At 41.8% G+C, this 22279-nt stretch overlaps 1 protein-coding gene across 1 annotated transcript in view; it reads left to right on the plus strand.

Annotated features, from left to right (window-relative positions):
- The window catches only part of MYO10 (myosin X), a 163242-nt gene that overhangs the window by 112383 nt on the left and 28580 nt on the right, over nt 1–22279 (plus strand). The window contains exons 20-21 of the mRNA XM_069008309.1: nt 20657–20781; nt 20928–21042. Coding sequence (XP_068864410.1) covers nt 20657–20781; nt 20928–21042 — 240 coding nt within the window. The remainder of the gene's footprint in view (nt 1–20656; nt 20782–20927; nt 21043–22279) is intronic.

Raw genomic sequence — 22279 nt, forward strand, 5'->3', positions numbered from 1 at the left:
TTGGGCACCTTAACAAGAGGGAGAAGCCTGGAAGCAAATAAGAACTACTTTCTGTGTCTTGAGGTGTTTGGTGCTCTGAGATGTGAAGCCACCAGGCAGCTGAACCCACGTGGATGACAGAGCCTTGGCTAGTAGGTGAAGTTTGTGAGCTTGTGTGTTTAACAAAGTCCCTGATCATGGAAGGAGGGCAGTTTTAAAAAGCTTGTTTGTTTCCCTGCTCCTGTTTCTGTCTAGAATCCCCATGACCGTTATAAAGCCTTCCTGGTGCCACTGGAGTAGAAGGATTTCAGTAAGAAACTCACACGTTTTCCTTATCTGTCATTTTCTACCTGACTAATAAGGCTCATCTCCACAGTAGAAAAGTTACAAGGATATGCCATGATTGATGCAAGAAGCAGGCACTTGTTGCATTTCCATAGCAAGGAAAACACTGAGTTCACACTCCTATGTTCCTTGTTCTTCCAGTCTTTTCCCAGTAAAATGTTTCATCCCTGTCAAACTTAGCATGTGTTACTGTATCTCTGCATATATTTCACTGCCATTGAAACAAAGTTCTCACAGAATTAGCAGCTGTGCAAGGAGAAGAAGCTTGAGACAGCCTCAGTCTCAGGGGACCACCTCTAATTGCAGGAGTGCATGGAGGAACAGATAGGGAAATTTCTGTAGAAAATCCCTTTCAATGTACGTATAAAATCTCTCTAAAATCTTACACAAAAATGTACTTGTTTTCCATTTGCCTTTATTTGATTGCAAATCTGGCTTGAGTCAGTGGCTTTACTAAATATGAAATACTGTTTGAAGAACAAGAGTCATGTGTCAGTTTCTCTGCTGTAGCTGACTCAGTTGAAGACTTGACTGGAAATGAGAAGGAAAGCCATATATAATGCTTGTCAATGGCATTCTTCATCCAGGGAATTGTTATCAAAATGTACTTTTGGGATTCACTGTTGGTAGTTTTGCCTGCTGTACACTGCTCTCTGTCCCTCACTCCACATTGTACAGACACAGCGATTTTTAGTGCTGACCTTGTGATGTTGTTGGTGTCTCTCCTTTTGCAGCAGTGCAGGTGCTGGAGCAGGCACAAGAACAACATTTCACTGCTGTGTACCTTTGCTGGATTCTGTAGGTGCCCATCACACTGAGCAGTTTGTAGTTTATCCTCTCATACAACTTTTTGCTTCTTTTCAGTTAGACAGAGGAAAATAAGGTCACTCAGTTTGCACAGCAGTGAACCAGCACGGCTCAGAGACACATGAGCTGTGCATGGACTACCAGGGATCACCACATACGTGACTCACTGTGCAGGGCTGGTTAGAAAAAAAACTGCTTGAAACATTCAGATGAGCCTCTGAAGTGGACTTACTCAGATGGAATGACAGTAAAGGTCTCCACTAAGCAGTTTCCTCTGTGTTTTCCATCTGCAGTCATGGTGATATGGAATGATAAATGTCACTCAGAAAGTACTTAAACAGTGCTTGCCAAATACCTAACCATGTGGAAGAAAGGGGTGTTTTATTGCTTTTTTGAAATACACGGCATTAAAGGAGAGCTGGACCAGAGAGGTTCATCAGGGAGAGAGCTGAAGTTGTGTTGTTGGGAGCAAAGCCTCTCCATGTGCTTGTTCCTCTCTGGATTGGGTACAAGTAGGGGACACACCTATTGGTGAACATCCCTTGTAACTGGAGGGGAGGAGCTGGGGGACTTAAGAAGTGTGTTTGAATTCTGTAGGTGAATGAAGCTAAGCAAATAGAAGTCAAATTCAAGCCTTTGAAAAGCAGAATGTATAGCAGACTACTTTCTCTGCTGTTCTAGATATTGAAGTGTATTCATGTTGGTAGCAGATGTGATAATTTACAGTAATTATTTGATTGTTTTAATTTTTCAAAAGTTCGGTTTTTAAATATGTTGCAGTGGCAGGCAAAAACAATTCAGCATAAGCAGTAAACCATTGAACATTTACATATGAAAGCAGGTTCTACACTCATTAGTGCAATTTCCTAAAGGGAGTGCACAGAGTATGTGACCTTTTGTCACAAGACATTTCAGCAGACAGGCCTCAGACAGAAGGACAGAGGACCCATTAATCTTTGGGAGACCCCCAAACAATCAGGGTATCTGTTTTCACAATTTCCAATCTGTTCTGAACTATCCATAACATGGAAACTTTTCCACTTGGTATGCTTAATGAGTATTTTCTGCTAATGAAGTGTCTTTCTCCTCAGCTCCCCTTATCTTCACTGCAGCTGGCAGAACTATTTATCATTTCATCCCTTTAAACTTTAGCACATCTTTCTCTGTTTCTTGGTTTCATGTTTCTTTTCCTGTCTCCTGTTCTATTTAATAATGATTCCTCCCTGCAACCTTGCCTTTTCTGATCTCTGTCTCCTTTTCTTCATGTACCTTAAATTAAAAAGTAAACATCATGACAAAAAAACCCAACAACAACAAAACCAAACCAACAACAAAAAAAAAGCCTGTCTTTTTAAAACAAGCTGCAGCCATTGCTACAATCACCAGCTGAATGTTTCTTCCAGCTTGCTGCTATTAATAAAGTTGCTAAGCCTTGGTGCCATTCAGGAGACGGATCAGAGTAAATTTAAGATCTAAACTCCTATTCAAGCTGTTTCAGAGGCAGAAATTTTCCTGTTGCCCAGAAGCAGCCAGCCTTGGGCATCTTGGCTCAAGTGCTTTCTCAAGTTCCTTTTCCATTTAGGATATTTCTTGAAAATATATTGGCATAATTTCCAGTGACACAGTACTGGTATAATCATAGCAAGTGGCCCCACCTCAAGCCTCTGCAGGGCCTCAGCTGTGCTGGTCTCTCAAAACCTCAGTTATTACAGCCTGTTTTTGTAATTCCCTGTTCTTGAGACTTCAACAGGTTCAGATGTGGCTGTTCTCTCCTGCACATAAATAGGTGCATGCACTTCTCTTTGGTTACAGATCTAAGGCCAGTTTGGCCCTGACAGACAAAATCCTGGCTTAATTAGAGTTCTCATGAAGTATTTGATGTAGACAAAAATTTCACTTTTTACATTGTTTTGATAGGAAACTTGTGTTGGTGTGTGCTATTGGGAAAGAGGGTTGCAGGGTCTCCCCTTACCTCCTTGTCCACTCATTTATTGTCTGTCTCATTCCTCTGTTGTAGTGATAGTCTTGTCACTGTCAAGATAAAAGCTGCCTTCTCTCAGAGCTTGTAATAATCTCTAAAAGGGCAATTGTGTTTTTTATCTTCAGGTTTTTATATTAACTTTTTTTTAATCTTAAAATTTAATTAGGCCAGGTAAATAAGTGAGACAAAATTAAACCTGTATTTTAAACCTACTGCAGGGTAGGGGCTACAGGGAGCAACAGGAAAAATGAAACTGGTAATAACTTTCCAGTTCAAAGGAAGACTGGTAGAAAAAAAGTCTGTAATAGATTCTGTGAGGTCTACTGCTGCTTAGAGTCCTGTCATGCCCCATATTCATTCTGAGACAATTAGTATCAAGGCAATAAGATTGTTAACATTGCTTTTGGGGACAGAGCCATTTGAAGGCATCAAGGTATAGCTATTGGCACCTGCAGTGTACTTGGAGGCATAGGTCATTAATAGCCACGAGACACCCTGGAATAGCAAGCAGTTTGTCCTCTAATATGAAATAAGATACAAACCTATTTTGCTTGGCACCTGAATTGAAGCTATGTTATTAAAATAGCTCTGAATCATTACAAATGTAAGTATAGCATGATACCAACCTAAACACCAGGTAGAAGTACAGCTCAGGAATGCAGAGCAAAGGAACAGTGATAGCAGAGCTTGACCCCATCTGCAGGGTGATTGTGTGCAGGGTGATTGTGTGCAGGGTGTGGAGCAGGTACAAGTGCAGGGAGTGCAGTAGGTGAGCTGGTTGTCAAGCTGGAATTTCAGTTTTGTCATATTGAGACTTGACTGTATGAATTACTGGGTTTGCCTTCTAGGGAGATTTTTTTTTTTTTCAGAAATACAGATAAGAAGAGTGAAAGTCTAATGGTACTGCATTGAGAGCAGCATTGACACATAACTTTGGAAGATTCAGGGAGAGAAACTCTGAACTTCAGGGATATTCTGCCGTACATGAGGCACAGGATTGCTAAGCATCTGCATAACTTTACTTTCAGAAGTCTTTATTTTAAAAAAATTATCCATGATAAGGTGGTGTAGTTCCAAACTTCTATGCCCATCCTACTGGAGTTGTATACCAAGCATTTGCTTTATAGAGTAACATTCAGCAGGCTCTGGGCCTCCTTACAGGGGAGCAGATGCCTTTGTGAGTTTTTAAAGATGCTGAGCCCAGCAGTTAAAAGCTAAAAAGTGTTAGGCCCTAAATGGAGGTGTCTCTATGGTTTAGTCAGTGGCTGAGCCCTGGGGTAGCTCTTCCTCAGCAGAGCTGCAGTGGTGTCTGGTACTGGGAGCTAGCAGATCACAGGGTAAATTTGACTTGCTGTCCCTAAGAAAAAGGTAATAGATAGCCTGATCATGTTAATAGTTACTCTGTCATAATTTGAAAGTAAAGGGAATAGATAATATAGCCCAGGTGGAGCTGCTGAGGATGTGTGGGGCTATCTGTAGAAAGTTATGGTCTAGCAATATTTATTTACAGCTGTATAAGCAGCTCATATATTAGAGATCCTTATTGCCTTTTTTAAAAATCTCTCTTTAATCTCAGTTGTTCTCAATAAATACTTGGTTTAAGAAGACTTTCTGGCTGCCAATTACTGCAGCCATTGCTTCTGGAGGAAACAGAGCCACAGACTCTGAGCACAGATTGGTCTTGTTCAGGCAGCTCGGGTCAGACTCAGGGAACTGCTGCTCAGGCTCATCATTTGGGAGAAAAGCAACCATTTCCCAAAAACACAGCATGCTGGCCTGGTCTCACAGGTTAACAAGTGCATGGGGCCAGTTGCAAACTATTTATCCCTAGCCCTTTAACTAATCCATAAGGCTTTATTATTCATAACCAGGAAGGCACAGTCGAAGGTGTGGCATCGTGCCTGGCCAACGCCACTTAATTCAGCTACCTGGATCTTGTCGCCTTGGGTTTTGCAGAATTACACAGCTTCAAATCAAGACTTGTGGAGTATGTCCCAGCTGCATCATTTTCTGACACATCACTTGAGTAATTAGGTCAGGCACTGGAAGACTCACTCCTTAGGTAAAAGTGATAAGGAGAGTGGGTGTGAGGAAAGCAATCTCTCCTGCTCGCAGAGTGCTGGCAGTAATGTTACGTGTGAATCTGAATCCCTGTCTGAAAGAACAAGATGATTCCTGCAAGGTGTTCTGTGCTACGTGTAAGCCATGCCTCTCTTCAGTGTCCTCTCTGAAAGATCACTCCCATCACTGCCGTGGTGCAGGCTGTTTATGCTGCCTGACAGAGCCACTGGGTTGTCCCTTTGTCCCCATCTCAGAGTGTCCCCGCTTGCTGGGCTGAAGTAGGTCATTCCACTCTCCGGGCAGTCACCCAGACAGGCATGTTCTTCTTCCTCATCAAGGTTTGTTGTTTGCTAAGCAGGGCTGACGAGGCATTCCTTTGCTAAGTGTATTAGGGTTTGTCTTTCAGTGACCATGGTTAAGGAGTTTAAAATTGAGCTGTTTAAGGCTAGGGACTGAGAGCTGAGATGGGATGCTGCAGGCGAGGGAGCAGACACTTTGCTGTAAAGGTTGCATCCGACTCCGGGCAGGGCAGGCAAACAGAGTTTTGCGTGTTTTGCAGCACGTACCATTTGGTAAGACTGTGTCCACAAGTGGTAGGAGCAATTTTTGGATCTTGGAGAGTAACTGTGGCAGTATGTAAGCAGGATGGAGGGACACATGAGGAGCAATTGCTGCTTCGGGAGGGACTTGGAAGGAGGTGGTCAGAGTACCAGAACAATTCTGTGGAAGAATCAAATGCCCAGGGATGGGATATTTTTAATATGCAACATTTGCTGTGTAGTTCAATGTAATATCTAGAAGTGAGAAAGATTTTGACTGCTGCAGCAACTGCTGCCAGCACCAGAGGATCTTACTGCCTGCAGCTGACTTCAAACACTAAAATAATTCTGCATGTTGTGCCACCTGATGGATTTTTTGTGGTTTATGAAATCCTTTATCTGTGACTGTGTGGTGTGGATAGGCATTTGTGGAACTGCAACTACTGATCCCAAGTCTGAAGTATTTGCTTTTTTATATACCAGCAAAGAACTTGGCTTTTATTCCTTCTTGTGGGCTCTACCAAGCATTTGAATTGCAAACATTGTCATGCAAATGTATGCGTTGAAAAACTGTGTACTTCATCAAGCTCTGGAAGTTTTCTTCTTTAACTACTACTACAAAAAAAAAGTCCCCCCATCTCTAGATGGCAATTTACATTCAAACCCTGTTTGCTGTGTTCTCATGGTAACTACTCCAAGGGAACATGCACAGTCCATGATAAATAGACATCCTCAGAGCTCCAAAAGCATCGCTGGGGTACAGAGTATTGTTCTTTAGCAAAAACTTTAAAGTTCACAAGTCTCTTCCTTGCTAAACTGTCTTAAGGCATTCTGTGCATTTTATCTCTTAAGATTTAGGAATTTGTTGGCTGTGAAATATATTTACATTCTTCCTGCCTATAAGGTGAGATTAGCCCTCGTGTCCTGTTAGTCAGGAATATCTTCAGTGATTGCTGTAGAGCCAGCCCTCGCTAGGCTTGACTTCCTTTGAGTAGCAGCAGGAATGAATTAAGCAAGTACAGCCAAAGATATCACATGAAAGACTTGAAATACCAGTGAGCTGAAGAAAGCTCTGTTCTGTGTGTGTCTGTGTGTGTGTGTGCATAGCTGCAACTGCTAAAGATTCAGTTTTTCACAATGGACGAACGCTGAAGGGGGAAAACATCTTAAGAGGTAAGGGGTTTAATTCATGCAGGTTTTTAAATTATTTTAATCTTGCATACTTGAAGCTGCAGTGGACTTGTAGAAAAAGGATAGAAAGTGCCTGGAGTTTGGCTGAGCAAGCCATACTGGAAATGTTTCTGGGGTTGTATTTTCTTTTAAAGAGGGTAAATGCATGCAGAATCAAGTTTATTAAAAAAGAACTAAATTTACTGGTCTAATCATATTTTCAAACGCCAGGAGAGCTTTGCTGCCAAGCAGTCTGCTTTAATAAATCACACTTTGTTTGAAAGGTAAAGGGGTGATTGTTTGCAGAGCTGGGAAAAAGTCAGCAGAAGTAGAGCTGTGTGTGCAGAGGGGGGAAGACCTGTGTTGTAATGATGGGCTGCTTTCTGTTGATCAGACTATAGTGTAGATTCAGGAAAACCAGCTATGAAAAGTTAAGGATTATACTATTCCTGCCATTTATTAAGGCATAAGGCATGTATATTTGCATTGATTACGTAGGAAAGTGATACTGGGGACAAGTGTATTCAGGGTGGGGGGAGTCCAGCAAGGTATCTTCAGAACCCAGAAGTCTAAATTAATTTTGTAGTTTTACTGAAGAAACTTGATGGGGCACATTTGAAACAGTAATTTTTTGCCATAGAAATACAGGAAATTGAATGTGCCTGGAAAAAAATTGATTGCGGTAGTAATGGAAAGGACAGCATAGTAGTTGGTATATTTTGAATTTCTTTGCTCTGTCAGCTCTCCCTCCTGCCCCCAATGAAATAACCCTCTAACACAGCAGGTAAAATAGTGCTGTTCACTGCTGATTGTCTTTGCTTCTGAGATCTGCACTTTGTGCCTTGCTTTCCCACTTAAGGTGCTTGTCTGCAAACATTAGAATTCAGCCACAGGGTAGAAAATTAGGATAAAATTGCTTGAGAGAACCTGTTATGAAGAGAATGGGTTTGATCCTGCATCATTGAAGTCTATGGGAGTTTTATTCTGGTCTCAAGAACTGCAGCCGTAGATTTGCCTTGCAAATCTAGATGGAGGATATATGATCTGATAAAGTGCCTATGGGACCAGGAAACAGAGTTGCCATAACTTGTAGTTGTTCTTCTCTCATTGATATTAAAGTATGTCCTTTTAAACTCCAAGTGGTAGCAGTGGTGGTAGGTCAAAATGTAGCTGGTTTTGTGGTGTTCACATTGATGATATCTATTCAGTATTTTTTTTGCTAAATCTGCTTAATTTCAGAAAAGGTAAGATTTATTTTGTTTCTCATTTGTTGGCTTATTCAAAAAAATGTATTTACAACCTGTAACAGAAATGAAAGCATAACAGATAGATAGATTACTGATAGGAATTATCTGAAAGTTAGAGTGCTGTCCCAACTAATCACATATCTTTGTCAAAGCTACACTCTGAACACAAAATCTGTGTCAAGAGCAGAAGTTAATGTTGTTTAGGAGTAGAACTTGGATCAGTCACTAAACCTTTTTCTCTTGGACTGTATCTATCTGTTTATGTACATACATATATATGACTTTTCTTAATTTAGTCACAGGATGCAGCGAAGACTTCAGGAGGGAAACCTCACTGTGAGGCATTTGTAAGGACTAAGTACACTTCAGAACATCTGGTGTCACCTCAGCAGATAAAACATTAAACATGCAATGCTTACTGAAAGCCCATCAAAGTGCTTTATGTTTGTTGTCAGAATTTACTATTTCTGGTGGATTTAGGCAGTTCATAAATCTCAGCAGCAAGGCAGGTTCATTCTTAAAGCTGTCCTTAGAAGTCAGGTTGTGGTTTCAGTTGTATGAGGTGGAATGTAGCAGCTGTAAAATCCGTGTTTGAGGACATCAGCTGAGCCGCACGGGTGGTCAGTCTAAGCTACAGGAAGGTTTTGGCTGACACATGGTGAGGTTTGAGGTTGCTGTCGTTGGTTTGTCTCCTCTCCACATTCCTGATGTGTATTCTCTGTTCAGGCAACAGCAAGCTGGGCAGCTGGTGCTGCTTCCAGGAGCTTTGCTGGAGAGGTGATAGCAGCACAGTTCCTCAGGCTTTGTGGGCAGTATTTGTTTTGTTGCTTGGTCCCAAGCACCAGGCAAGCGTGCACACTGTTCAGGTCTGTGAAGTTACCAAGAAGCTCATTGCACCATGTAAATCATTTGGGACACTGGTAAATTTTTTGGTTTGGCAGCCACCTTGGACTGTGGCACACACCCATGAGCATTATACAATATCTAGTGCAGAGAAGGCAAGTGTGTCACCAAACTCATACTGCTATCTTCTATTTCCACTGTTTACATGATGAGATCAATCATGGCATTTTTGAAGCTCACTCTCTATAGATCTAGAAATCTTAAAGTATGTGGCAAGTAGGTGCTTTGGAGGGGTCTCCAAACCTTTAGTAGTGAAGCAGAGACAATGCAAATGGTTTGAGAGAAGACATCTACTTTCAGAAAGCCAGATGAATGTCTGTGATACTGGCTTTCTCAAATGAATGGCTTCCCCAGATTCAGCTTGATGAAGATGAGCTTGTCCACCTGCAGCTTGCCAAATACACCATTTGTGCATATTTAGCCAAAAATGTGATCAGCCTCATCAATTAAAAGTAGTATTTCAAAGGGAGAAATGATGATTTTTATTAGAAGTGGTGTAGCACTTAAATTAGCTTCAAGGAAGTTTTTAATGTAGGCAAACAATTCACATGTCAAACAAAATTGCATTTAGGAAAGCTGATTTTATCTCGTGTCTCCTTCTGAGTCAAACATTAAGGGTTATGTTGGGTTGTATACTTAAGCCAGCCTCGGAGTTTCTCAGGGAAGAAATGACTGTTCAGACATCTAGAACTGCCATTTCCCTGTGACCCCTGGCATGTACAGCACAGCACCTCTCAAATCAGCCTGGTTCTTACAGGACATGCACATCTCATTGGCCTCAATGAGCTCTAAGCACACATGTAAATGCTTTGCTTAAGTTATTACTGCCAGCATGTAACAGAGTGCCTGGAGCCACAGTACCTCTTGTCACACAGCTGTGAAGAGGAGAGACATTTGTGCAGCTCCCTTATGGTGCTTGCCCAGCCTAAAGTCACAAATCATCTGCATAGAGAAAACAAGACTTGTTACATCCATTGCTTCCAGTTGTGTGTGCTCCATGCAGCTGACCAGTCTCGGGAGAAAGAGTGCTGGTAGGCAGCAGTGAAAATGCACTTAACCAGTCATGGAGTCTCAACAGTCTGTTTTCATCATGGTCAGAAATTATGGAAGAGGGGTGGAAAAAAGCCCACTTCTAGGGCAAGAAGAGCCATATTCTTACTTGAATATGATGCAACAGCTTGTAAGGCCATAAGTAAGGGCAGGTCTTTTCTCCACATGTTCATCTTAAAAATGGATCGAGTCAACCAAATGTGTGGTTCATGTAACTAAGTGAAGGTGGAACAAAACCTTACTGAAACAAAGGGCTGTTGACCAGCATCCATGGCTGTGAATTCTGCAGGCTTGGAGGAGATGAGCAGTGGCATCACAATTAAATCGTGCAGAAGGCAGTTGAATGTTAAATTAGTTAGATTCCAATGTACTGTTACCATCTATTATAACTCATTCTTCCTCTTGCTCTTCAGATATGTATTTGTAGATAAATCAGTTAATAGTTACTTCGATAACCATATTGATGTTAAGAAAGTTTATTGCCATTCATTTTGGATAACCCTCCACCTATTTGCTAATAAAGCAAAGTGAATTTACTCTCTAGTTAACTCTTACTTCACAGTTGTATAGGAATTGGAATAAAAAAGTCATATTAATGCTTGTCAATGCATAACCTGTCGCAATGAGGTGACAGTGGTGGGGTTTTTTCTCTACTGAATGCAATTAGTATCAATGCAGAAGACACAGAAGCTTCCTGCTCTTCTGGCCCAAGGTGATGTCGACTCACCTGTGTGTGGCCTCTGTGGCAGCACGGAGAGCTATGATCCACACAGCTCCTCCATCTCATGTTTATATAAAATATGAAGAAATCAGTAAAGGACCTTTTTGTTTGACTTATACTGGGAATTTCAGAATTACCAGAAATATCTAATTTGATTTTGATGCGGTTCTCAGAAACATCAAAGAGCTCAAGGATAAGACTTTCCAACTCTCAGTGGGAGGATGGGACAGGACTGTTGTGTTATAACAAAGCTGCCCAATGAGAACCTATTTCTTGCCTTTTCCTGTGAAATTAATGTACAAAAGAACGAACAACTGCCTTCCTTTTCTGCCCCTGCCCTGCAAACACCTACATACACACATTTCACTGGTCTTGTCTAGTCAGTTGCAGTTCTGCAAAGCAAGTCCTGAGTATGTAATGTAAAAACGTATAGGAATATAAGAACAGCAGCTCAGAGGACCAAATTCTAAGAAAAATGCCAAAATTAGAGTGATACTTTCTGAGTTGTACTGAGATGTAACGTAGTAGTAATTAACACACCAGTTACATGGGTTGAGCTGGGCCGTTCATGTGGGCCATCACACAAATCTTGCTGTAAGCTAGGTGGGTATCTGTGCTGGTCACAGGAATCTCCATCACGTCTGTAAACTTGAATTTCCCCTCTCTAGACTTAAAATTGGTCTTAAATGCAGTGTTACGGGGTTCCTGATACTTAAAGGAGATCTCCAGACCACACACTGCAAATCTGCTGCAGCGCAGCTCTGGAGCAGCCCCCCCGCCCCAGCACCCGGGGCTCCCTTAGGTTGAAGTGAGCCTTTGGAAATGATCCAAATCAGCCAGAGCCACGTGCAGCCCACTGGGGCATTTTTGGTGCAGAGGGGCTTGCACGCTGGGCACTGTGGCAAGGGCCAGTGCAGGGAGTTGGGAGGCAGGGATGCTCCGGGAGGGCTGGGTAGGAGAGCCCAGAGGCAGCTGTGAATGGAGCCCTGTGCCGGGTGGGAATAATCTGCCCTTTCAGTGCTGCCCGACCTCCGGTGTCCTAGCAACACAAAGCTGCTCGGCTGAATATTTCGTGGCGTTCCTCATTTGCACATGTCAGATACTGGCTGTGATTTAAGCCTGGCTGATTGCCCATTACGGCTTTCGAACAACAGGCTCATTACAGGAAGGAGAGGAGAAAGGGCTACTCAGGAGATAATTTTATAAAACCACATACTTTTTTTCGGCAGAAGAACGGCTCTGAAACGTTGCCTTGCTTGAGAAAGCACAGAGCAGCAAGTCTGAGCATTACGTCAGCCTTGTGCTTTGTAGGCATCTTATATGGAGAGAATGGACTGCGTGCAGGGGCAAAATGCATTGGAGAAGCTGCTGGTGGCCTCAGTATTGAAAAGGGGGTGTGACCAAGTGCTAACTTTTTAATGTTTCTTGAATCTGATTTTGATTTTTGTTTCTGTGAAGTCGCTGGCCCTTGGGGCCATATAGTAAGTGAGGACATTCCACATTTAAATCAGCTAGAGACAACTGACACTTTTATTATTCTGAATCTTGTAGTTTGCAGAGGTGTGATTCATGATTGTTGTGTCGAACAGCTGGGCAGCACAGGTTAGCTCACAAATGACTAAACTGACTTCTGAAATAGCAGCGTATTTTAAGTATCCTCTTTAAAGTGATGCCTCGAAATGGAAGAATATAGAGATGTAAATGGTATTTGGGCATGGGGTCCTAAAGAGATAGGGTGTGATGAGATCTAGAGAAGCAGCAGGTGGGTACCCAGGACTGAAGCTGGGAATAAAGTGAGATTTGGAATTAGAATCCTCTTCTACTTTTCTTGTGCTCTAGAGTTGGTGTCCCTTGTCCCTCTGTGGAACGCAGTGGTAGTGCCCTCCACCCGTGAGCTGGAAGTGAGATTCTTCCACCTCCTCCTTTTTACTTAACCTGCACTAGAGAAGAGGAGGCAATAATCCTTTATCCTCTCTTCCTCTGCAGGCAGCTGCAGTCTGAAAAAAGGTTGCTCAGTTTTGTGTCACCAGGGAGAGCAAAGAAAATTGTGATAATGTGGATCAAAGTTATCTGCACTACCATTTGAGGATGCACTGCTGAAGTGATCCTGTGTTAGCATTTCAGTGAGAACTGGCTTCTTGGAGGGTTTCAAGGGTGAGATTAGTTGTAGTAGCAGTACACCGGCTACTAGAAACACGCAGGATTAGGTTCTTACATGGATTTACAGCCATGTCAGGCTTTGGCTCTGCAAGATGAAATTCATCTTAAACATGTTCTCTCAAGTGTTTCCATCCTAGTTTTCTGTACTCTGATGAAACTTTGTACCTTTCGGGAATAAGCTTAATACCAAGCACCATTACCTGAAGAAACCATGTTAGAGGGACCATGGTAACACATGTTTTTACTGCTTTTAAGCATTTAGTAGTGTATTGATATGCCCAGCCTGCCAGTAAATTGTCAAATGACAAAAAAATCTTGTAAGGTGTTGATAAAAAAGTCTGGCATGGAGGAGTGACAGTACAGTGGAAAAATTAAAAATTAAAAAAAATTAAAAAAATAAAAAGGGTGAGGTCTCAGTCTGTGTAAGTTATTTGATGACATGGAGGGTCAGGGTTTCTCCCTGCAGCTGGTCTGTGTGTAGCCTCAGCAGATGTGGAGTGGTGTGTGCACAAGTTTTCTTAACCCATAATGAACCATGGTAGTGTTGGTGTTGGTTGTCTTGACATGGGGTTGGTAAGGAAGGGTTAGCTGTCCCTGCAATTAGTACTTCACAGCATGTTTCTTCATGGTAGGCCTGTGGCTCAGGCAGCCTGATTGATTTTCTTCAGAAGAAGCCTGCTGACTACTCACAATGTGGGGAGAATGAGGCCAGATTGGGGTTTAGTCTGCAGGGACTGGAAGCTTTAGTGAGGATGACCTCAGATGAAATGGCAACAGATTCCTCACAGGTGGAAAGGAGGGTCCATGAAAAGTTCCAGCTGGGGTCCATGCTGCGAGTCACACCTTCTGTCAGTGTGCTAAGACCCTGCCAGCAAGGCTTCAAACCTTAAATTCCTGTTTCCCAAATGCTTTTAATTGCCTGTCTCACATGGATGGTCCTGCAGTTCTGGGACAAACAGCCCATGGGACTTGTTGTGCATTTCAATGGAGTCCCTGAATAATGTATTCAAACAGCAAGGGCTCACTTCAGCTGAAAGTTTAGGCAATCACTTACAGAGCTCTAAATGTGCCCTTAGAAAACTTTGGTATCTCCAGCATTTAAGCCTGTGCCTTTAACAGTCTGTTCCTATTCCATGAAATTGTAACCAGTGTGTAAGAAATAGCAGTCATTCTGAGTAGCTGGCATTCCTCTGGGCTCTTACGAGAGAGGCAGCAAATCCTGGCTTCCTTTAGAAGAAATCATGGATACCTTTAAAAAGGAAGGTTCACAAAGAGGCTGTTGTGTATTTACTCAGGGATAGCATTTAGTCCATACAAACCCATCAAAAAGATTACTCTGAAGTGCAAGAGTACAAAGACAGTAACTAATAAAAAGTAGATTAAATAGCCCTGCAGTTGTGATTTTATTGTTGTTGATGAAAGCATGAAATCTCGGTGAGCCAGTCTGAATAATTTGAGCATCTTTTTCCCAACAAAGCAGTGGGGAGCTAGTTTCAGCTATTCTCTTTGCTGAATATAGTCAAGCAGGACCTGAAAAATGACCACAGCATCTTTGTGGATGGATCCCATTCAGCAGTGTCTTGACCAGGTTGAAATCTTTAAACACTAGTGCAAATGTGTAACAATGTACAGCCTCACAGCTCTTAAATGGACTGCAGTCTTAAAAATGTCCTTGGGATGCCCTTGCTTGTAAAGTAAGCTGGGTGACAGGCTGAATATAAATACAGAAGCATTTTCACATTCAGTTATTGAGTCTCCTGCTTTGACTGTTTTGGTAGAGTAGAAGACCGCTAAAATTACAGTGCTACTTGTATTCAGTACTATTTTTAGCACAGGAAACTTTAACCAGTGGCATGAGAGTAGCTAATTTTGCAGTCTATCTCTTATCTGAAATACTCAGGGCTGGAAGATGAGTGATGCAGGTCAGATGCAGTAGCAGGAGTTGATCAGCTAATGGTGTAAATGATTGCTGCTGGTAAATGCAGTGCTTTCACTTCAGACCTGCAGACTGTAAAAAGAGCCAGCATGTCATTACCGAGCTTGCAGTGAAATCTGGCATGGAGTTTGCAGCAGAACTTTTCTGAGTTGCAATATACCCATGTTCTTTTTCTAGCAAGCTACCACCAGCAGCCTTTTTAAAGGCTTTTTATGGGGTTTTGGGGTGGGTATGTGGAAAAAGGCCAGGAGAATTTAGGCCATGTGAAATGCTTACTGTTATTTTAGGTTTATTCAAATATTCCTTGACTTGCCAGCACCATACAGTAGAAATCCCAAATAAATGTTAGTTGTGGCATGTTCTTTGTTTTTATTGTCCTGTATTTTATGCTGTTTATCTGGAAACAAGTACTCTGCTACAGTAAGGGAATGCCTTTCAAAACAAAGCAGGTGTCAAACTTGTCTGTGTTTCAACCCAAACCTATTCCAGTTAGAGCTGGCTGCATGCTGGAGAAAAATGTAGAGGGTTTCTTCCTTTGAAACAGGCTTTTAGTGAGTGGGACCTGATGCTCCAGGTCCGTGGGCAGGGCATGCACAGATTTTAATGCTCCTTTTGCTGGAAGCACATCAATTCTGAGGTCAAAAATCTGTTGAATAAACTGTTATTACCAAAGCTGATGGTGCAAATGAATGAAGAAATGATGGCTAGAAAAGCAGGGGGTGAAATGATTTGTTGTAGGCAGGGGTATGACACACACAGCAGTGCAGCTGCAGTCTCCAGGTTTGACAGGCCTCATCTCTGCCTGTCCTGGTGTCACAGAGCATTTTCCTATTGCGGGCAAGGGCGTTTCCCTTTCACTTCTTTCAGGTTCCTGGCTTGAATCCTTGACTCCCAGTACAGGCTGCCAAGCAGTACATTTGGATGAGAATCACTGAGCATAATTTGGTTTAAAAAAGCAAACAATGGGCATGCAGCATTCTTCAAATCAGTTCAGCTAAATTATAAATATTAGAAATTAAATTAGTCACATTTTTCAAACTTATCTGTGAGGAAAGCCTGGCATTTGTTTTACTTGTGGAGCTGATGACTGAAATCAGAAGACCATGGGGACCGTTTCAGAAACATCTAGCTTAGTAAGTCCTGCTATTTCTGACAAAATATACACATTTATATGTGAAAACTAGTTCATAACCCCCTATAAAACAGAGAACGACTGATCTCTTTTTAATTTCTGATTATTTTCTCCAGAGTAAAACCGAGGATTTCATTTTTGGAGTAAAAGACCAGATATAAAGAAACTAAGACATTGGAAAAAGTTACTGGTGTTTAAATTAAAAAATTACTTTTTTACATCTTCTTATCTGTTTCATCATTTCTTTCTTTGCACGTATCTTCCACAAAAGGCTTTTCTAAGCCAGGAAAATCAACACTTTTGAGCCACAGTAGCAAAGCTGACATAGTTCTGCTCAAGTTCTTACAGAGAAATCTAGAAACAGGGGAGTGGGATTTTTTCACTTTCACCCCCACCCCTCTGGCCAGTCTCTCTGTGAACTCCCTCCTGCCTACACAAAGTCTGTGAGGCTGCTGCAATTCGTCATTATTGTGCCTGTACTCTGGTAAGGCAGCCAGGAGTTCAGGGAGGAAGAAGGATTTCCACAGGATGAAGTCAGGTATCGTCTGTGTTTCAGCAGATGATTGATTTCCGTGCAATGAAAAAGTGTGAGAAAGTGTTGTGTTCTCTGTGTTATCCAGACCTTGGAGTCTTCACTAAGGGTACTGTCCAAGGAAAGGGGATGGTGTTTTTTCTTAAAGCTCAGTCAGGCTGTAATCTACAGAACTATTTTATCATTAAAATTATGTGTAGGTGTTAGATGTCTGTCCTAATGGCTGCTTCTAATTGTGATTTCAGGCAGAAGCTTTGCCCTTTAGGAGACTCACTACAGATCAGAGCAAGCATTTAGCAGCCTAAGGAACCAAAGTCTCGCCAGCAGAGACTCCAGGTCATATTAAAGTCTTGGCTTTGGTGCTGTCTGGCACAAATTCAGTGGGGACTTTTGGATCCAGGAAATCATGAATTACAAGTTGTGTCTGCACCACAAAAGTAAAGCACCCTTATCATGTGGAACAGACCTGGTTTGTAGCTATTAATTTCACAATGATATTGCTCAGTGCCCTAATACGACTTGACTGATGTGATTCTAGCTGTTGTCCGGTGATTTCATGTGCTGGAGTGGGTCAGTGCTGCCATTCCATGATAAAAGTGAAATATCTATTGAAAATTTAGTTGATTGTATCTCAGAGACAATTTTGGAAGCTATCTGTTGACATCTGCTGTTGCCTTATCTTTTGTAAATTTGATCTTACTTTTCAGGAGTCTTAGTTTTAGGAATTCTTTCAAATTTTTACTGTGGAAGATGTATTGTTTTAAAATCAGTCATGGTTCTGTTGCCTATCTGAAATTTTCCTAGAGAGTACAATTGCTTCCCAACTGTTCATTTGTGAAACAAGTCAAGCTTTAACAGCAATACTGGTAGAAATTTAGCAGACCCCAGAGATGAGTCCTGTCCTGTATTACTTTGGTATCAATCAAAAAGTTAGCTTGCTTACCACAGGAAGTCTGAAGGAGCACCAGTAAAGAGGGAAGGCTCATCATCAGCTGCACAGATAACCCTTTGCCTGGAGATTTGATGCTGTTGCAGGTTTAACTCATTGCTGCTGTTAGAGTAGAGATGGTTGTCATTCTCTCTTAGAGGGTCTGCAGTTCAGTAGTGGGATATGTGCAGTTCTTGCACTCCGGTTGATTTTTTTTAATTGTGAGGAGTCCTGCTGGAAGTTATGCTTAAGGTTATCCCTGCCAGCAAGCATTTATGTGATTGAGGCTGAAATCCTCTTCCTCCACAGAGTAAAACCACCTGAGGCAGTAATACCACCCTGTGTATGGTGGATATGCTGGATGCTGTGGCAGTTTGCATGGGACTGCACTTGCTGCTTCTGGTTGGTTTGTTTTTATTAGATGTGGGAAACCCTGTGCGCATCTTTGGCATTTAGGGTTTCAGCTCCCTCTTTGACCAGCTGCAGCTCTTCTCCACAGTGAGGACTGAAGGGCTGCTGTGGTGGGGGTTCAGTCAAAAACCCCAAAGCAATGGTGGCAGAGGGGGTATCTTTTAGTATTTCATATTGAAAAGTATAACTGATGAATCCAGCACATCTCTTACCACCAACCCTCAGTTTGCCCAAAGCAGCCACACTTGTTGCAGATGTAATTCCATTGATATGCCAGGAGGATTTGACGCTTCAATTTAATGTCTCATGTGTCTGTGAGTAATTAAAAATAGCGAGTAATGTAAAGTGATAGAGTGATTGAAGTATGTGATTAAACTTGCAGTGGTCTCTGTGTTGTCCTGTGTTGATACCATACTAACGTCTCTTGCAATGTTTCGTGCTTTTTTTTAAAAATGCCAGTGTTTGAAGTTAGGTGTGACATCTGTGTGACAATCCTACCTTCTGGTGACAGAGCAGGGCTGTTGCAAACTTTTGTAATTGCAGGGAAAATGTTACCAAAATGTTGCTTCTTCCTCTGTGTTTCAAGTTTTTTAGAACAGTAACATGAGCTTTCAAGCCAGGTGTGGTGCTGACTTTTGACTTGTTAAGTGCCTGGAGGTGGCAATAAAAGGGTTAGATGGTACAGCAGCCATCTGTCTCTCAAAGCAGGAGCTACTCCCTTGCAGAGGGAGAGGCTGCCTAGTGAGAGAGACATCTGTCATGTCACTGGCATTTTGCCTGGCTGTGGTGTATCCCCACTCCCATCCATGCATCTGCCCCCCATTCTCAACACACCAAAAATGCTGCTGTGTTTGCAAGTCTTGTGAAAAATGCCACCTTTTGAGCCAGCAAGTTTGGGTGGGGTAAAAGGACTAAAAATAATTTTAGTCTTAAAGAAAAAAGAAGAGCTGTGTGTGCTTGTGGCAAGCATCAGCTTTGAGTTATACGGGGTGAAAAGCGAAAGCTTTTCCTTACAACTTTTGTGTGTACATCTGTGTCCATTCCTTGCCTTTCCCATCGGGCATCATCAGCCACCTTCACAGGAGGAAGGCAGGTGTGTGCATGGACATGCAAAGAGCAGCTTTGCCAGGCTGGTTCCCTGACACTTGGGTGCCATACCGTGGGCACGTAGAGGAAGCCCTGTTGGCAATACCAGCCGTGACAATGTCGATATCCTCACTGAGAGCATTCATGCTGCATGTTCTCTGAAATACAGGGATTTTACTCGTGGTGGCCAAATCCAAATGAAACTCGTTGTTGAGAAAGATGAGTTTGTTCTCACCTTTCACAGAGGTGTTTTCTCCCTCTGGTGTCGCCACTAGCACACAGTGTTTTGTTTTGGTTTGTGAGTAAAGGCACTGATGGAAAAGGTTATACTGGATAGTTAAAATGAACTTCTGAGTCTGTGCTTTCCTGAAGGTACTTTTTATAAAAAGTTAAAATATGGGGGTGTAATTTATTTGTTAAGTTGAATTTATTTGTCAAGTTAAAATTTGGAGGAGTAATTTGTTTGCTAAGTTGAACAAGAGGCATGATTAAAGCCAGTTAATAAATGCCAAGACAGTCGTCTGATTGACAGTTTCCCAGGACTTGATCTTGCTGTCATTTCTGTCAGCTGAAGAACTTCAGATCTTTATGTGAACCATATCTGTGGTATCTGTGAGATCCCACTCCTGAACTACTTCCTGCAAAATACTAAACACTACTCCAGCTCTGCAAATGGCTGCAGAGGAGGGTCAGCTGATGGGTTAAAGTGGATGATGATAATTCATGCTGATGAATTAAATTGGGTGTTTGCATGTGGTGGCATTTCCTTATGGGGGTTGCCTGTGTTTTGCCATGCAACAATTAGTGCTATCTTGAGCAGCTTTGCATGGCTCTGTCTGGGTTACCTCAAACCATGGGGAAAACACCGGTGACTTGGGGGGTTCTCAGATGGGATGAGAGCATTCCTGAGGCTCCCAATGGCAGAACCATACTGATCAGTATTCACAGGTTTTCACAACTGAGTGGCTGTGGGGTTTATCTGTTTTCAAAATGGAAAACAATGCTGTAAGAACTTCAGGCAAACTAAGGGAAACTTCAGATAAGCAGGGTGGGGTTCTGTTTACAGAAGAGAATAGTTCTACTGTTCAGAATAGCAGTAAATGGAAACTCTTTTAAATACAACTTATTTAAGATTTGAGGTACCACTGGCAAACTCTCATCGCTATCCATAGCAGATAATTGTCAGTACACTAAAAACTGAATATTATCTGTCCTTCTGGTTTTGTTTTTTATTAAATCCATATCAAACCAATGCATTTATGTATCTTCAACATTCAGAATCATCTACAGGGACTTTAAATTCAATTGCTGAAGAAGCAAAATAGTTGCGCTTATAGCTGTTGACCTGTTAGCTGCCTGTGCTTCTTTCTGTTGTTTCTTCCTGCACAGCAATGGCCTGAAAATGTACATGAAATGGAAAGAGACAGTTGATTAGATTAAATGATTATAAATGCTCTGTCTGTGGGAATGATATTCTGTAATTACCCTGTGATTTCCATTCTGAAGATATTTTTATATGCTCAGAACTGCTAGTATCCTTTAAGACATTGTGTAGCCAGTTATTAGCCTTTGTGCATTTCAGATTCATACAATGTGCCCTTTCTTTATTTCCCCTGACATCTCTAACCATTGCTATTAAAATTGTTGTTTTGTACCTGCTCATTCCAGATGCCAGACCAGTTTGATCAGACAGTGGTGCTTAACCAGCTGCGCTATTCTGGGATGTTGGAGACAGTCAGGATTCGGAGGGCTGGTTTCCCAGTCCGGAGGCCCTTTCAAGACTTTTATAAAAGGTAAACACACTGACTTGTGGACTTCAAATGGAAGTCACAGGTACAAGTCAATATTCCTGTGTTGAGGAATAGAAGTAAAAATAATCATGTTGCAAAAATAGAACTTAATTTCTTAAGTGAAGCAATAAATACTTTTTGGTTGCCAGGTATAAAGTCCTCATGAGAAACTTAACTCTCCCTGAAGATTTAAATGAGAAATGTGCCGTCCTACTTCGTCTGTATGACAACACAAGCACTGAATGGCAGCTTGGTAAAAATAAGGTAAAATAACCTGAATGTGCATATTGTGGTGCTGATGCATGTACAAAGCTGAGGGGACAGGATTTAGACTGCACAGCTGCAGAGATGTAGTTCCAATGGCAATTATTTCTGGCCTTAAAAGAAGCTGTGCATGCCTGTTGGTGCTCTTGAAACTCTTATAGCAACAATTAATGGTTGTGCTGAGCAATTTGCTGTGTAAGGGACTTAGAAACTGACTGGTGATTTCAGTCACAGAGAAAGGGTCCACCTGAATTTTCTGTACTGCTCACAAGTGGCAGCACTGGTGAGGATATGAACCTAAAATGTGGTATTTGGATTTTTCATTTTTAGAAGTATGGAGCATCTGGGGTAACACTTTTGTTCTGCAGGGAGCTCCACTCATACTGGTAAACCGACCTAACCAATACCTCTTCAGTGGCAGAAATCAGGGAGAAGAATTTTAGCTAGTGTTCATGTGGCAGAATTGAGCTCCAAGTGTGTTTATCATCCTAGTCTGACAGTCTTTTCCAGAGGTATATTAGGCCTTGATATGTGTTCTACCAGACAACCTGAGCTTTGCCCACAGTGTTTTTTTTCTTAAAAAAAAAATCAGATTATTTTAGAATAAATTAAAGAATCAAATTTTAACTTGAGAAATAAAGCAATCCAGGCGTTTTTGTGTGCTCATTTTGCAAGTTTGATTGTAGGCAACAGCTTGCAATTTGTGCTCTTGGATTTCAGCAAATGATGTGAAAGCGTTGCAGACTCGGGAGAAGATTCCCCATTTCACAATTTGAGATTTCCTAAATATTAAAAAGATTTAAAAAAACTTTTTAGTGCCATAAGGTAGCAACAATATTTTGTAAAATCTGATAGATTTCTGTAGGAAATGCTCCTCCTCTCACCCTATTCTCCCCACAGCTGGATGGTTTAGAAGGGTTTCTTCCATTCCTCTCTATGCTTAAGGGGTCTTAGATTTGTATTGGGAAAGTTGTTTTAATCATCTTACAGTTACTGTAAGAAAGAAGAAAGAATCTGAAATACTCTGATGGCAGTTGATGCCATCTTCCATCCCATTTTTGTATCCAAAGGCTTGGACACTGGAGAGTGCTTTAGCATCTTAGGGATATATGTTTATCAGAAATTGTTTTAATCAGCTGCTCATCGGGACCTTGGCAGGAGCCAGAGCTCTGTTTTAACTTCCCTTACTGTGGCCTGGGCTCATCCTCCCCCAGGAGCTACCTGCGCATTTGTGAGA

Source organism: Aphelocoma coerulescens, chromosome 2, assembly GCF_041296385.1.
Source record: "Aphelocoma coerulescens isolate FSJ_1873_10779 chromosome 2, UR_Acoe_1.0, whole genome shotgun sequence".
NCBI lineage: Eukaryota > Metazoa > Chordata > Aves > Passeriformes > Corvidae > Aphelocoma > Aphelocoma coerulescens.